A 15,000-nucleotide genomic window follows, 5' to 3' on the forward strand; every position below is an offset into this window, starting at 1 on the left:
GGTCCTTTCTCCTTCATATTCTCGGGTTAGTGCACGTGAAACTTCTTCAGTTTTTCATTCTTCAGTTTAAGTCCAGAGACTGAGAGAGTAATATTACCTTTACAACTCTTTCTGTATTGATTTGTGTGTGTGTGTGTGTGTGTGTGTGTGTGTGTGTTTGGGCTCACGTCTTGTTGAAAGATCCAGCAAGTCATAACCTCCTGGCAGAGCCAATCAGGTTTTGCTGAGATATCCTCGGATTTATCAGGATTCAGGATGATGTCATCAATCTTCACAAGAGCCACAAAAATCCCCGAAGCGTCACTGAGTTCAGATATAAATCATTTTCTCTTTTTATCTTTAACACTACGCCTCTTAGTGTTTATTAGTGTTTATTACACCTTCGTGTACACAGTGTTTTAATGGTACAACAGGCTTTTAACACTTCTGTTTAATTCTGTTTGTGTTCTTTTCTGAAATGCGTTGTTTCTAAGTCTGACTAGCCGGCACTTCCTTCTTCAGCAGCTTTTTGGCACAAAATGGCCGACGCTGCTGACATACTTATGAGAAAAGTCTGAAAATTAAACATGAGCTCAGAACAACACCCAAGATCTTAATTCAAAAGTCAGGGAGTAAAAAAGGTCCCTTTGGCCTGTATTAATACACTAAAATTGACTGGCTGTGTTTATTCTGTGTATGATGCGTATTTTATTAATATAAACCCATCATTCATGTTAAATGTGTAATATATATATATAACTATTTGTCCATAACAGACAGTTTAATAACCAGCTGCTACTGAACAGGACACGATCCTAATCAACAGCCGAGTTCCTGAAGACTGAGATTTAAAGCAACATATAATGAATTTTTAACAGAAAATTCTCTCGTGACCTTTAGATCAAAAACAAGGCAAAGAAAACGAGTGCACTTCTAAATCATTCTTTATTTACGTCCGTCTCAGATTCTCATTCAGATTTTTTTCACAGGACAGAAACACACTGACGTTGTGCCACTAATCTCCATAAACACGTCATTTCCCGTCTAAATATGATTCGGATCGCTCGTTCAGATCAGGAATGTTTCATGAATGTGATCTGGAGTGGCAGAAACAACGACTCAAGCAAAAAAAAAGAGAGAGAATAAAAGACCACATTTCTTACAGCATAAACACCACGTGTTTCCTTTTTTATCTTTAAAACGCAGAATTTCATGGTGATAAAATACATTTGTATGAATAAGCATGACACAAAAAATGAGAAAGAACAAACTATAATATATGGATATATTTCTGTATGACGTACAGATTAAATGCATAGTATTTGGTGGAGCGTAAAGTAAATTATACACTACACACAGCTCTGAGGTAAAAAATAAATAATATCCTTCATAAAAAAGCGTGATGAAGAAATGTGTTGTTTTTTCTTTTTTCTTTTTTTTTTAGTATACAAACATTTAGACTGTCTCGAGCACAGAATAGAAACATTTTATTTTATTAAAGTTGAATAATTGGCAGCACGACGGTGAGACCACACAGAGTGAAAACACACGGCGTGAAAACACACGGAGTGAAAACACACAGAGTGAAAACACACAGAGTGAAAACACACGGAGTGAAAACACACGGCGAGGATCTTCAGCATGCAGCAGATCACCAGCAGGACGAAGATTTATTTCCCTTTAATTAAAGCCAAATAATTAAACACATTTAACAGGAGCAGCGTGAAGACCATCAATATTTATAATTATTCATTTAAATACCTGACGTGTGTCATTCTATAACAGGGACTTTCATCCAATTCCACAACATACTAATCACTTACCCTAACCCCTACACTCTACACCCTACACCCTAACCCCTACACCCTAACCCCTACACCCTAACCCCTACACTCTACACCCTACACCCTAACCCCTACACTCTACACCCTACACCCTAACCCCTACACCCTAACCCCTACACCCTAACCCCTAACCCCTACACCCTAACCCCTACACCCTAACCCCTACACCCTAACCCCTACACCCTAACCCCTACACCCTAACCCCTACACTCTACACCCTACACCCTAACCCCTACACCCTAACCCCTACACCCTAACCCCTACACCCTACACTCTACACCCTACACCCTAACCCCTACACTCTACACCCTAACCCCTACACCCTACACCCTAACCCCTACACTCTACACCCTACACCCTAACCCCTACACTCTACACCCTACACCCTACACCCTACACCCTAACCCCTAACCCCTACACCCTACACCCTAACCCCTACACCCTAACCCCAACCCCTACACCCTAACCCCTACACCCTAACCCCTAACCCCTACACCCTAACCCCTACACCCTAACCCCTAACCTCTAACCCCTACACTCTACACCCTACACCCTAACCCCTACACCCTAACCCCTACACTCTACACCCTACACCCTAACCCCTACACCCTAACCCCTACACTCTACACCCTACACCCTACACCCTAACCCCTACACCCTAACCCCTACACTCTACACCCTACACCCTACACCCTAACCCCTACACCCTAACCCCTACACTCTACACCCTACACCCTAACCCCTACACCCTACACCCTACACCCTACACCCTAACCCCTAACCCCTACACCCTACACCCCAACCCCTACACCCTAACCCCTAACCCCTACACCCTAACCCCTACACCCTAACCCCTAACCTCTAACCCCTACACCCTACACCTTAACCCCTACACCCTAAACCCTAACCCCTACACCCTAAACCCTAACCCCTAAGCCCTAGCCTCAGTATGGAGTGTGCTGTATATCGCAGTGTGTTGGATGATCAGTTCCTTTTTAAAAATCCATCATCTTCTTTTTTTTAATTTTTGAGATTAAAACAGAGTGCCATAAAAACTCATTAATATTGTAGATTTTTATTCTTTTACTGATTTTTTTTAATTCCTAAAATGCAGTTAAATATGGTTTGACTCTGTGTGGTCTCTTTGAGTGAAAAATCTAAAAAAATAATAATAATAATTAAAATCACACGTAACAAGTTGCATTTACGAATACGTTAAGTACAAATAACCCGACGGATAAAACACTGAATTAAACAAGCTCTTTTTGTTCTATTTTCTGTTTTTTTGTTTTTTTTTGTTTCATTTTGTTTAAGCGAGCACCGTCTGTACACAAGTCATCATGATACTAAAATTATTCTCAAGGCACTTTGTTCCTTTTTAATCTTCTTTGTTCTGTTTTTTTCTCTTTTCATTCATTTCTGCCTCTTAATCAGGCCTCGTTCTAATAAAACACGCAAGCACACTATTTACAGCCCCTTTATCCCCTAACAGCACGTCCTGTTTCTGTCCAGCACTAAACACTTGGTAAAATACCTGTTCCTTCTCAACACTATTAACATGTGAGAAAAGCAGAAAGTCTGCATGCTAATGTGGAATTCATGTCATGTGGGAGGTTTGGGAATGATCCTGTAATTCCAGATCCAAAAATTCCCATTCGAAGGTCTGTGTGAGTTTCTTCCCAGTGCTAATTAAAAACTTAAAGAATCAATTGTTTCAGAACATCATGACTTTGCTAGCTAATCAGCTAACTAGTGTTTGGGATACCGCTCAGGTCATGTGACACGGCTGCTTAATAAATAATAACATTAACGTTGACTGTGGAATAAAAGTTAAAGTTGCTGATTCGATTCTCATCTCTCAGAAATCCAACTTTACATTCAAACAAATCCGCTTTTTAAAAATTACATTTGCATTTCCTGTTTGTTTGATTTATTACCTGTTTCTGATCCACCTTTATATTATTACATACACTGAAGCTACTGCACTTCCTGTTTTCCTGCATGGTTACCGTCGGCGACACGTGATGTCGAAACATGTGACCATCATCAGGTGAGCTTTACAGAAATTAACTCGATTCTCCAGCCGATGTGTGACGAACTCCAGCGCCTCCAAGTACTCCAGAGAGTCGACCTCGAACACCGGCTCCACATCGACTGAGGGAAACACACACACACACACACACACATCATCATCACTTCTCAATATGTTCTTTCTACCTTTTTCTTTCTTTCTGACTGCATGTATTTTGTTTCTTAATCATATTAAAGTTTTTTATTTGTGATTAATCTGTTTATTTGAATTTGTTCAGTGTCATTATGTTTGCTCCACATTAAAGTGTGTCATGGTTATGATGAAATCAGCATCAGACTACACTACCCATCAGCCCCAGCATGTCACATGACCATGTCACATGTCCCACTGATCACCCTCACCTGTTTTGGGTTAACCCTAATGAGCACTCCTATTTAAGTCCTGATCTCTTTACGTTTCATTCTCAAGCTTTTGTCGTTGTGTGTGTCACAGCCTCTAACACGGTCAGCCTCTTTCTGCCTCTTTCTGCCTCTTTCTGCCTCTTTCTGCCTGTTTCTGTCTGTTTCTGTCTGTTTCTGCCTCTTTCTGCCTGTTTCTGTCTGTTTCTGCCTCTTTCTGCCTGTTTCTGCCTGTTTCTGCCTGTTTCTGCCTCTTTCTGTCTGTTTCTGCCTCTTTCTGCCTGTTTCTGCCTGTTTCTGCCTCTTTCTGCCTCTTTCTGTCTGTTTCTGCCTCTTTCTGCCTGTTTCTGCCTCTTTCTGCCTGTTTCTGCCTGTTTCTGCCTGTTTCTGCCTCTTTCTGTCTGTTTCTGCCTCTTTCTGCCTGTTTCTGCCTCTTTCTGCCTGTTTCTGCCTCTTTCTGCCTGTTTCTGCCTCTTTCTGCCTCTTTCTGCCTCTTTCTGCCTCTTTCTGTCTGTTTCTGCCTCTTTCTGCCTCTTTCTGTCTGTTTCTGCCTGTTTCTGCCTCATAGCTATTGTTTATGTGTAAAGTTCTGTTTTCTCTGTTTTGGTTGTTTGTGTTGCACCTTCTACTATAATATCTGCACTTGCATCCGCTGCCTCTACAAAATCTGTGACAAAGCACTATTGTTGTTGTTATTGTTGTTGTTATTATTATTATTATTGTGATTTAGTTATTAATAAAGTGACTCACACTCGGCGCTCCACTTCTCGGGCTCGAGCATTAGGTGCTGTTTGGTTTGTTCCAGTTCTTTCTTCAGCCAGTCGTATTTTGTTCGTATCTCTGAAATCCTCTGCTGTCGGTGCTCCAAAATCTTTAGCTTAGCGCTGAAATACACCACGCCCTAGAACCCGGAAAAGAACTCGTCACGTCCCTGCAGTGAACCAAATCACCCCTTGTAGTGCACCTACACAGTGCACTGATACTGGCAGTAAAGTGGCATAAATATCACATGACAAACAGGAAGTGGAAATCATTAAGAGGAAATGTAAATAAAACATTAAAAATGATAAAGGTCATGTGACCTTACTGCCGGCGGTCCGCCTCCTCTGCAGACGTTCCACATCGTCGATCTCATAAACTTTAATCTCGAAGGGTTCGGCCACGCCCCTCTGAGGGGGGCGGAGAGGACCGTCGACCCAGCGCACTCCAGGGCTCAGGATTGGCTTCCTTACTGGAGAAATGGGGTCAAGGGTCAAATTGGGAATGAGGCGCCTTCGCTGGGTGCCTAAGAGTGAAAAGAAAGTCAAAATCAATGCTAATTTCCTTAGCACACATGCTACTTGTGCTAATTTTCAATCATACAACGAGACGACCTACATGAGCCCTACTTAAAATGACTCTCCATACAGCATGTAGTGCACTACATAGGGTGGACACATTTAGGGAAAAACATGGGATTTTTCTCAGAATTACATTTTTTCAGAAAAAATATACTTCACTAGATTTTATTGCCTTATTGGGAAGCGACCCGAACACCACAGAAGATGAACTCTATGTAGTGCGCAATAGGGACTTATATAAGCTTCGTGCAGTGCCCTATGTAGTGCACGAGTGTGAGCCATTCAGCTTTCCATCCATTAGTATTAGTGCCTTTCAGTGGAAATGGACTAATGGACTCTGCACCCTATCTAGTGCACTATAGGGAGACATTTGGCTTTCAGCCTCATGTCATCATGCACTAATTTTAAGAGTCTCACTAGCTTTATTGGATCATTAAAACTCAATTTGGAACACAGCCTACACCACTAGCGATATGGGCGATTGTGTGTTCCGCTCTCTCCATGGCTTGGCTCTAGATCATTGGCCTGTGTGCCTGATCACTCAAGCGTTTAGAACATGATTATAAATCTGCTTTTCTCCTCAGTTCAGTGCCGTTACTCATCCTGCAGTGCGCACTTCAGCAGCGGAGTCCCCTTGCTCTTTTTAGATTTTACAGCAATCTGACTGTAATGCTTATTTTACTATTGTTCCTCTAAGTGCTTCATGACCTGAATATCACCTTTATAATATAAATATAATGTAGTTTTAAATAAAACATATATAGTATAGTTCCACATTTAGCACACACAGGGTTAAATTCCCAGGCAGAAAGAAAACTCAGTGAAATGCAGGAGAATGTTTTTGCCCTGAGGCAAAGTGGAGGAGGAGTGGGGCACTAAATAATGAGAGACCACCCACAATCTTCTCTGACAACCTAAAGTCTGTTTATTTCAAGATCGCTATCATAAACACTCAGACAGAAGTGCGTGGGTGGCAGTTAGAGAACCTGTGGGTTCTGTTTAAACTCCATTTATACTGCATTTTGGTAATTTAGCTCAGAGATATTAAATAAGACAGAAACTGCATCATGGACCTACTGCTCACTGGCCATATAGGGATGTGAGGGAGTGTGTGTGTGAGGGAGTGTGTGTGTATTACCCATAATGCACTATAAGCAGTGTAATGAAATAAAATATAAAGTTAAAGCCCTGTTATCTAGAATCCAGAGCCGGAGGTTACATGAGCTATCAAGTCTGTCAGGATTTAGCGCTAATTGCTTGACTGTATGAACATCTTGACTACTAGAAGCTCTAGTTAGAGGCTGTGTCCTTCTTACCTGTATTGTTCCTTTTCTTTGCATTTTTTAGACTCCTCCGTCCACTAACTGAGCTGCTGTTATCACTCATAGAGTCCTGAGCAGAAGACGCGCTTCCTGTGGCCTCGCTGTCACGTATCATGCTCTCGTAGCCACTGCTGCCCCCACTGTGGTAGAAGAGGGCAGTTTTCCCCATGGCTGGAGGCAGCTCTCCACTCAGAACGCTGCTGTTGTCACTAGCGTGGCCGCTGCTGCAGCGATGTGGCCTCCGTGGAGCAGTGATCTTACTGTAAGGGGATGGTAAAGTATGGACCACTTGCCTTTCCTCACCCTGGACTGGTCCTCCTTTTTCCTCAGTATTGCATGTACCTCGTCCGTGACCGGCCTGGCCAGCACTGCCCTGCAGAAGTTCTGAGATTCGTCCGTTTACAGCTCTAAGAGGCAGCTTCGAGGCAAGTCCTGATCCCCTGTTGCGGCTCAGTGATTGAGTTGACCAGGAATTTGGGTTTGGGTTCTTTCCATTAGGGGACAGGCTGGAGCTCCTGTTTACGGATTGTGGAAGAGATTTGGTGGAGAAGCTCAAGGTCTTGGTGCTAGACGTGGAAAGGCTTCGAGACTTAGGACTGGCCATGAGGAGTTTGGTAACAGCTGAGATTTTGGATTGGCCTGATTTGGGTGACTGTGTTACACTGGAGTTGCAGTTCGGTCCATTGGTCGGAGAGGAGACAGAGTTTCGCGTGAGGCTTCTGCCAACACGGGGCATGGTGCTATCTCTCACTACAGCTGCTTTAGATCCAACAAGCATCAGGCTCTCCCCTCTCTCTAGGGAATGACAATCATAGTGGGCACCATGGGATCTTCCTAGAGAATTGGTTCTGTTTGCTAACAGCTCGAGTTTGGCACTGAAGAGCCTGCTACTCTCAAAATTTGGTCCTGTTTGTTTACCATTTAAACCCAGATCCTCTGGTGTGCTGCCCAAGAAAGACAAGTGAAGGTTTGGACCCTGGTTACTTGTTGAATTATGCTGGGGACTGGCTCTGTTTCTCTGGTCAAGACTTGACTTCCTCACAGGTGGTAAGGGTGGGATTCCTTTTGGACGAGTGAAGAAACCTTGCCTTCCAGATGATCCCCTCCGCTCCAGTGTGGCTCGAGGACTACAGGGAGTGGATGTAGTAACTCCGAGGGTTTTATATTCTCCACTTGTGTAGTGATAGGAAGAGTCATCAAGGTCATCCTGCTTGTTTAGCCGATGCCAAGCCCTAGGAAGGCTGCCAGTCCTGAGAATGTTAGCTGAAAACACAGGAGTTATGCTTTCTGAAGCATTTAGAACCATTTCACAACCATCTACAACCCTCTTGAAGGAATCAGGAGAACCTGCTGCTTCACAACTGCTTGAACTGTTTCTGTCGAACACACTTTTGCTCTTTATAGAATCAGATGTTCCTTTCTCTAGCTTTACATCACAGACAAGTTCTTCAGATTTGGAGGAATCCCTTTTCATCCAGGGATCATCAAAGATGATCTCACTTGAAAGAGGAACTGGTGGAGATCTGGGATCTTTGACTGCAGGGTGCTTGGTTGGTGGATCATGAATAATTGGCTTTACAGCAACACAAGGCTGAGCTGTTATATTAGTTTTGTTAGGGGAAAAACTATTCAAGGTGCATAATGACTGAACATTGGAAATGGTGACTGTTGTTTTTCCCACAGTTGGAGACATTTTGGTAGAAGTTTCAGTTACACAGAAAACATTTCCATCATCCTTGTTCTGTTCTGTGAGCTCCCCTTCCTCATTAATTTCCAGAAGCTGAACCTCAGCTAGTCCCTCACCCTGCCCAAAGCACTGCTGTGTAACAAAGCTATGGCAAGACTGTTCTCCACCACTTCCTGTGCTCATTTCAGTCAGCCAAGAACTGTTAGAGGACCATCGGCTCATGATGACCTCCCCTTCAACCTTGCCATGAGGCTGGAATTTAGCAATATTGGCTTCTGAGATGGTGGCAGTGGTAGTGGAGGCTGCACTGCTATAGCACTCCAGGTCTTCACTCATACTGCTGATGATGCTGATGGGCCGTGAACCCGATGCGAGAGCCTGAACTGAGCAGTCACTGTTGAAGCTGATAATACTAGTGGGCCTGCCATCCTCAATGACCCCATTCACTGTTAGCTCCTCAACAAGCGTAAAGACCAACTCATCCTCGCCCTGTGGCTCTAAGAACTGCTGCAAGGTGACCGTTGTGCTGTTCTTATTGTCCAGAGGTAGTTGAGGAACATCATCACACAGTGTGTCCACTGATCCCAAACTATTGTAGGAAGAAGAGCGCTTCAGTACCTGAGGACCCATTCCAACAGGAGATGTTCTAAATTCAGCCTGAAGCAACGACTCAGTGGACGACTTTCCTGAATCTCTGTACAGGTTTTGTGAGGATTGGGGAGGTGTACTAGGCATTACTCCTTTCTGAGTGTACACTTTACAGCGCTGAGAAGGTGACGAAGGAGGTTTGTATTCTGATGTTTTTGTCAAACTAGCGATACCCAGCCGGGGGGAACCCATGGGACGAGTTTTGCCATCACTGCTGCTTCCTCCACTAATGGACTCCCTGCTGTTATGAAGACTGGAGCTGTTGGCCCTTTGAAGAGACGTGAGCTGTCCGACACCACTCCCTCCAGTTACACTCCGACTGCTAGAAAGAACACAATTGTTTATTGTAGACTTCGTCAGACTTTCTATAATGGACTGTGCAATTTCTGCTTCCTCCACCACTTCCCGGATCTCTTCTAGCTGCTGATCATTAGAGATCCTCTTGGGAGAACTTGTGGTGGTGCGAGATGGAAGAGGCTCAATTTTCTTAAGTCTGCTGGCTGGAACTTCTTCAAAAGGAAAATTGTTTACCTCCTCGCTGCCGTCAATGCACCCCAGTCGCTCTTGCAGCTCTGCAAAGGTGTTGCATTTGAGACAATCCTTTTCCTGCTTGCTAGACTCGGCAGTTTCTTCAGGTACAGGAGGAAGTGTCTGAGGATGAAGGGTCTGAATCGACTGGACTGTTTGTGGAGGCTGGATTAGTGAATCACCTAACTGAGACGGCTGTGCTAGCTTGCCTTGCTCATTCTTATTCTTATGTATAGATGGGATGATGGGTACAAACTCCGGAGGACCTTCGTTATCTGTGAGCTCTCTGTCCGAAAGCGCTGAACCGTTCGGACCTACATAGATTACGGTATCACAAGACTGCTCGCTGCTGGAATAGTCATCTGGGTCGCTGGAGATGTGAAGCAGTGGTATTTCGGAATCTCCAACGTTCCTGGAGTGTATGCTTCGGAGCTGAGTCGGACGTCTCATCCTTCCCTCCTCACAGGAGCTTTCTCCACCAGAGGAACTAGACGTGTACTGCTGTAAGAGACACAGATGGAAATCAGATTTGGATTTCTTGTTAACATACAAAGCTACAATAGTAAATGGCTTCCAAGGCGTTGCTTAATTCTGAATCGCTGTAAGCCAGAAATCAAACTCCTGAAAAAAGCTGAAGATGTTTCAGTGACATGGGCATTTCCTTAGATACTATAACAAATCAGTTATAATATAAATATATATATTTTCTCTCTCTCATTGCTGATCAATATATACAATAAATAAACAATTTACAAACAATATAGACAACAAAATACCAAAAGCCCTAGAGGACCTTGCTGCAATAAGTGAAATTGGACAGCCAATAAAATCAGCTTTATGAACTGCGGTAATGTTTGCCATTTTGTCCCTAACAGAATATAAAGATGTGGCTCATACCATGCTTACTTTAGTCTTCTTCTTCTTCATCCTCAGCACTCGAGAAGCGATCTGTAGCGTAGAGAGAGTATCTGAGAAATGGCTGGGAGAGGAGGAGATGTGCGCGATCATGGTGGTGCGACAGTTCATGTTTCCCAGTGACTCTCGCAACAGCATCGTTAACTTACTGTCCCTGTGAAGCACAAAATAACCACAAAATAATTCATCACCAAAGATGTCAGCTTGAGAACAAAAGCCAAAAATCCACTGAAATTCTCTGACTGGAGTCTGAACCCGAAACACTTCAGACTTAGCGCTTAAAAGTGGAAAAGAAGAAGAGCGCTGCACACACAATAAGCTCTGATTATTATTTATTACCGCTCATTGTTTTTCCCGTGCGTGATCTAAATGAGCCAACGTTAGAAATATAATCACATTATTGAGCGCTGTGTCGCTCTGACTCACCATCTTCATTCCATTATTTTGTTTTTCAGCCTTGACATTTAATCCCAGTGTTTACACGACCTCATACAGAATACAGCAATGAGCATTTAGCTCTCATTAAATCACGCTAAGATCAGTGACATTTTTGTGCATTTCTAATTTATTTATGCCAAAGTCTTATTCATTTAAAATCTCCCTGAACCGTAATTACATCTCTCCCCATCTCATCTCTGCAGAGCGCTGAATTCAGGGCTTTAAACCCACGCACCGGTTCTGCAATGCGAATTAAATTAGCATTAAAGAAATCACACGTGCCCTGGAGGAGGAAAACACAATCTGCAAGCTGTCGGGCGCAGAGCTGCGAGTGTTTAACCCGAGAGCAGCGAGCAGCAGGGACGAGACGGGACAAGACAAGGACGAGAACGGGAATATAAACCAGCATCTGTTTCTGAGGCCCCACTGAGCACGCTCGTTTACCTTCGAGAACAGAAAATAAATTATTCTGAGGTTATGTTCCACAGGTTTAGGGCTCCATCCTGATTTTTAGCTTTTCACCTTGTCCACTTCCCCTTAGTTAAGTCCCCTTGGCTAAATAAGAAGAGGTGACAGTATCAGCTCGTATTAGATTTGAGTTGACGTCACTGTAGACTTCAGAAGCACAACTTACCCAGAATGCACTGCTGCAATCTGACGTAGTTTCCTTTCAAATTAGTGGACAGATTTATTTATAATAATCATGTCATTAAATTTAAATCTTGTGGAGATTTTACTCTGAGCTCTTCATCTCCTCGGTTACTACGGCAACATGCCCATGCCAATATGGACATACTGAGCATTACATCACGCTCTAACTGCGTTCGAACGTTTTAATTCTTCTGTAAGATAAGAACTGGAGATTTTAGTGAACTGGTGATTGCTGAAGTTACTGTGAGCTTTAATTCCACATAACAGTGTAACTGATAGAAAGGAGAGTGAAAGTAAACAGTGTGGAGTCGTACTTGTAGGGAATGTGCTTGGAGCCGTTGACGAGGGCAAGAATGACGTTCCCGAGGGCCGAGAGAGACAGACACTGACTGGGCGTGGCACTCTCACGGGGTTTAGCCAACTCCTTCACACAGCTTCCCAAATCTATCAGGTGCAGACGACTGCGGCCTCCGGACACTGACACACACACACACACACACACACACACACACTGTTTACTTTTCTAGTCCTACATTCATTTTTTGTTCAGTTTTTATTTTAAGAAGATAAATCTGGTTTTAGTATGTTATGTTTAAATGTTAAAAATCCTCTCAGATACTGATTCTGATTTTATAGATATAGTTTTAGTCCAATTTGTTCACACATTTTTGCTAATTTCACATTTTTTCTGTTTAAAACAGTTTTTGTCTGTACTTTAAAACAGATTCAGAGGCGGAGCTACAGCTGAGCTCAGTTTATGATGTCACTAAATGAGATCAAGAGTTTTAGGACTGAATTTGTTGGATCCAGAACATTCCGCTAAAGCCACGCCCCTGACTTGCCCCTTTACACTTATTTTAACTCTTCCTAAAGCTGAGCAACTTCTACTGCAAGCAAAGCTTTTTTCTGCTACTCCTCCTAAAATATTTTACTCAATCATGACTCAGCTTCGAGTCACATGACATTCAGCTGCACACACACTAACCCTGGACATGTTATTTGGTCACTAGGGGGTGCTAGGGGGTGAAACAGGAAGTGACACCTTCTGCACAATGTTGGTACGGGTTTTTTGTCCTGAGGATAAGAGAGAACACGCTGTTTGATCATTAGGTGGTGCTCCAGGAAACAGGAAATGACATCATATCTGTAAGCGGGTCACACTCATGAACACAGATACTCACTTCCTCCTTTCCCGGTCTTCTCCATGCGGTACTGGTAGATGTGCAGCGTGAAGAGCATGTGTGAGTTGCGATGTTCGTCCTCGTCACACTCGGCTCGGCTGCTGTACCGCGCTGCGATGGCGGCGTCCAAAAAGAAGGCAGCTTTCTCTGCCGTCGGCGCTCGCAGCTCGCTCTGATTCTGCAGCTACACGACGAAAACACACTCACATATTACATACGAGTCCACAGCGTACATGTACAGAGTCAACTACACATCATGTAACATCAATATTTACTCCAGTGTTCACGCTCACAGCCTCAGCAGGGGGTCAGACCACTTATTTTTCACCTGCTTTCACAGTCTCCTTTTAACTTTCTTTCATTTTCTCTAATTACAGTAAAATGTAAAAATGTCCAAAAATTCCTCGTTAAGATTTGAATGTAGTACAAATAGATTTTAATCATCGGCTCACAGCGATAAGTGTTAATCCGCAGTGTTAATAAAGTGTTAATAAGCAGTGTTAATAAGCAGTGTTAATAAAGTGTTCATAAGCAGTGTTAATAAGCAGTGTTAATAAGCAGTGTTAATAAGCAGTGTTCATAAGCAGTGTTAATTAGCAGTGTTAATAAGCAGTGTTAATAAAGTGTTAATAAGCAGTGTTAATAAAGTGTTAATAAGCAGTGTTAATAAGCAGTGTTAAACACCGTCGCCTGTAAGCGAGGAGTCGAAGTTATTTTCGGAGATTGTTGCTAATTTTGCACATTTTCAGTCGACTCACATCAGAGAGAGTGAGAAACATTTTCCCTGTATTTTTATTTGTGAATAAAAGTCTTAATTAAAAAGAATAGATAAATAAATAAGTGAAGAGGATGTTTAGTGTTTAAGTTTCACTCGGCGACGGACTCGTGACTGTTTGAGGTTTTATTTGTGAATCAGATTAAAGCTGCTGTAAAGAGGATTACACTCTGATCATTTTGTCTGCAGAATTAATCCGTTTATCAGGTGAAGGTTTTTATCTCGACAGTGACGGCTTCATCCAGCTGAGATTTCCCTCACGCTGAAGTGCTGCTTTAACTTTAATCAAAGACGATAATGAGAGAAGAGAAAATCCATAATCACAGTAACCTCAGTACAGTGGCACATACACAGAAACACACACAAATCATTTGTTTACAGGAAGCTAACACACACACACACACACACAATTACGCTGTCTTCACATTACAATCCTCTTTGCACAGTTCTGGTGTTTTGCTCACATCAGATCTATCAGAGGGTTCACACTCGTACCTGGATCTGACCCTGAGATATCTGTCTTTAATGTGAACACAGCCGTCTCCTGAAACGCTCGTCTTTCAGCAGTGTGAACGCGCTGGCGGCCGTACAGCCGTCTCCTCACCTGCATGCCACAGATGGGGTCCTCACACAGGTAAACTCCAGGCGACTGGCCGTCCTGTAAACTGCCCGTGGCCACGTCGGACAGCAGGTCCTTCAGGTTCTCATCTTTCCCCCAGACCTCCACGGCGGAGACACGCACAGAGAACCGAGCGCCCGTCTTCTCCTTCCGCTCCGTAATGATCTTAAAGAGCCAGGAGATAGCGCAGGGGATAATGCCCAGGTTCTGCATGGAGTCGTCCTTCCCAATCATGGTGTAGGTTTTTCCTACACACACACACACACACACACACACACACACACACACACACTACTGTCAGACCCTCTCACGCTGGATGAGAGAAACCAGTCCAAATTATTAAAACAGTTTGCACTATTCCTAAATTATTACAAATAATCGAACTTTTTACAGCTTTTTAATTTTATTTTCAGTATAAATCGAACAGGAAATTTTACTCAGTCTTAAAATTTAAGTGCTAAACCACAAACTCACATTATAATAAACTAAACCTTAAGTCTTAGTCTCTTAACTCTTATTGACAAAGTGTGTGTGTGTGTGTGTGTGTGTCTGCAGGTTTCCATTCTAACCAATCCTGGAGCTTCACCTGTCTTTAATCAGTTCATCTTAATCTCTAATCAGCTCTCAGGTGTGTGTCCTGATT

General features: G+C 43.1%; 2 protein-coding genes across 4 annotated transcripts in view; one reads left to right on the plus strand and one right to left on the minus strand.

The window, feature by feature from the left end:
• smyd3 (SET and MYND domain containing 3) overlaps positions 1-1,127 on the plus strand; it is a 53,977-nt gene extending 52,850 nt beyond the window's left edge. For both annotated transcript variants that reach the window (XM_053237495.1, XM_053237494.1), the window contains one exon: positions 1-1,127. This exon is cut by the window's left edge and continues 1,582 nt beyond it. The gene's annotated coding sequence lies outside the window, so the exon portion shown is untranslated.
• A 1,585-nt stretch (positions 1,128-2,712) lies between these two features.
• kif26ba (kinesin family member 26Ba) overlaps positions 2,713-15,000 on the minus strand; it is a 47,678-nt gene continuing 35,390 nt past the window's right edge. Inside the window, exons 8-15 of one of the 2 annotated variants that reach the window (XM_026912079.3) lie at positions 14,343-14,605; positions 12,964-13,147; positions 12,097-12,259; positions 10,685-10,847; positions 6,910-10,279; positions 5,336-5,538; positions 5,004-5,154; positions 2,713-3,977 (exon numbers count right to left, since the gene is read on the minus strand). In XM_026912079.3, coding sequence (XP_026767880.1) covers positions 3,829-3,977; positions 5,004-5,154; positions 5,336-5,538; positions 6,910-10,279; positions 10,685-10,847; positions 12,097-12,259; positions 12,964-13,147; positions 14,343-14,605 — 4,646 coding nt within the window. In that variant the 3' untranslated portion in view covers positions 2,713-3,828. Of the gene's footprint in view, positions 3,978-5,003; positions 5,155-5,335; positions 5,539-6,909; positions 10,280-10,675; positions 10,848-12,096; positions 12,260-12,963; positions 13,148-14,342; positions 14,606-15,000 lie in introns of both variants that reach the window. The other variant, XM_026912078.3, reaches the window with a different exon arrangement.

This window comes from Pangasianodon hypophthalmus, chromosome 10, assembly GCF_027358585.1.
Source record: "Pangasianodon hypophthalmus isolate fPanHyp1 chromosome 10, fPanHyp1.pri, whole genome shotgun sequence".
NCBI classification, from domain to species: domain Eukaryota; kingdom Metazoa; phylum Chordata; class Actinopteri; order Siluriformes; family Pangasiidae; genus Pangasianodon; species Pangasianodon hypophthalmus.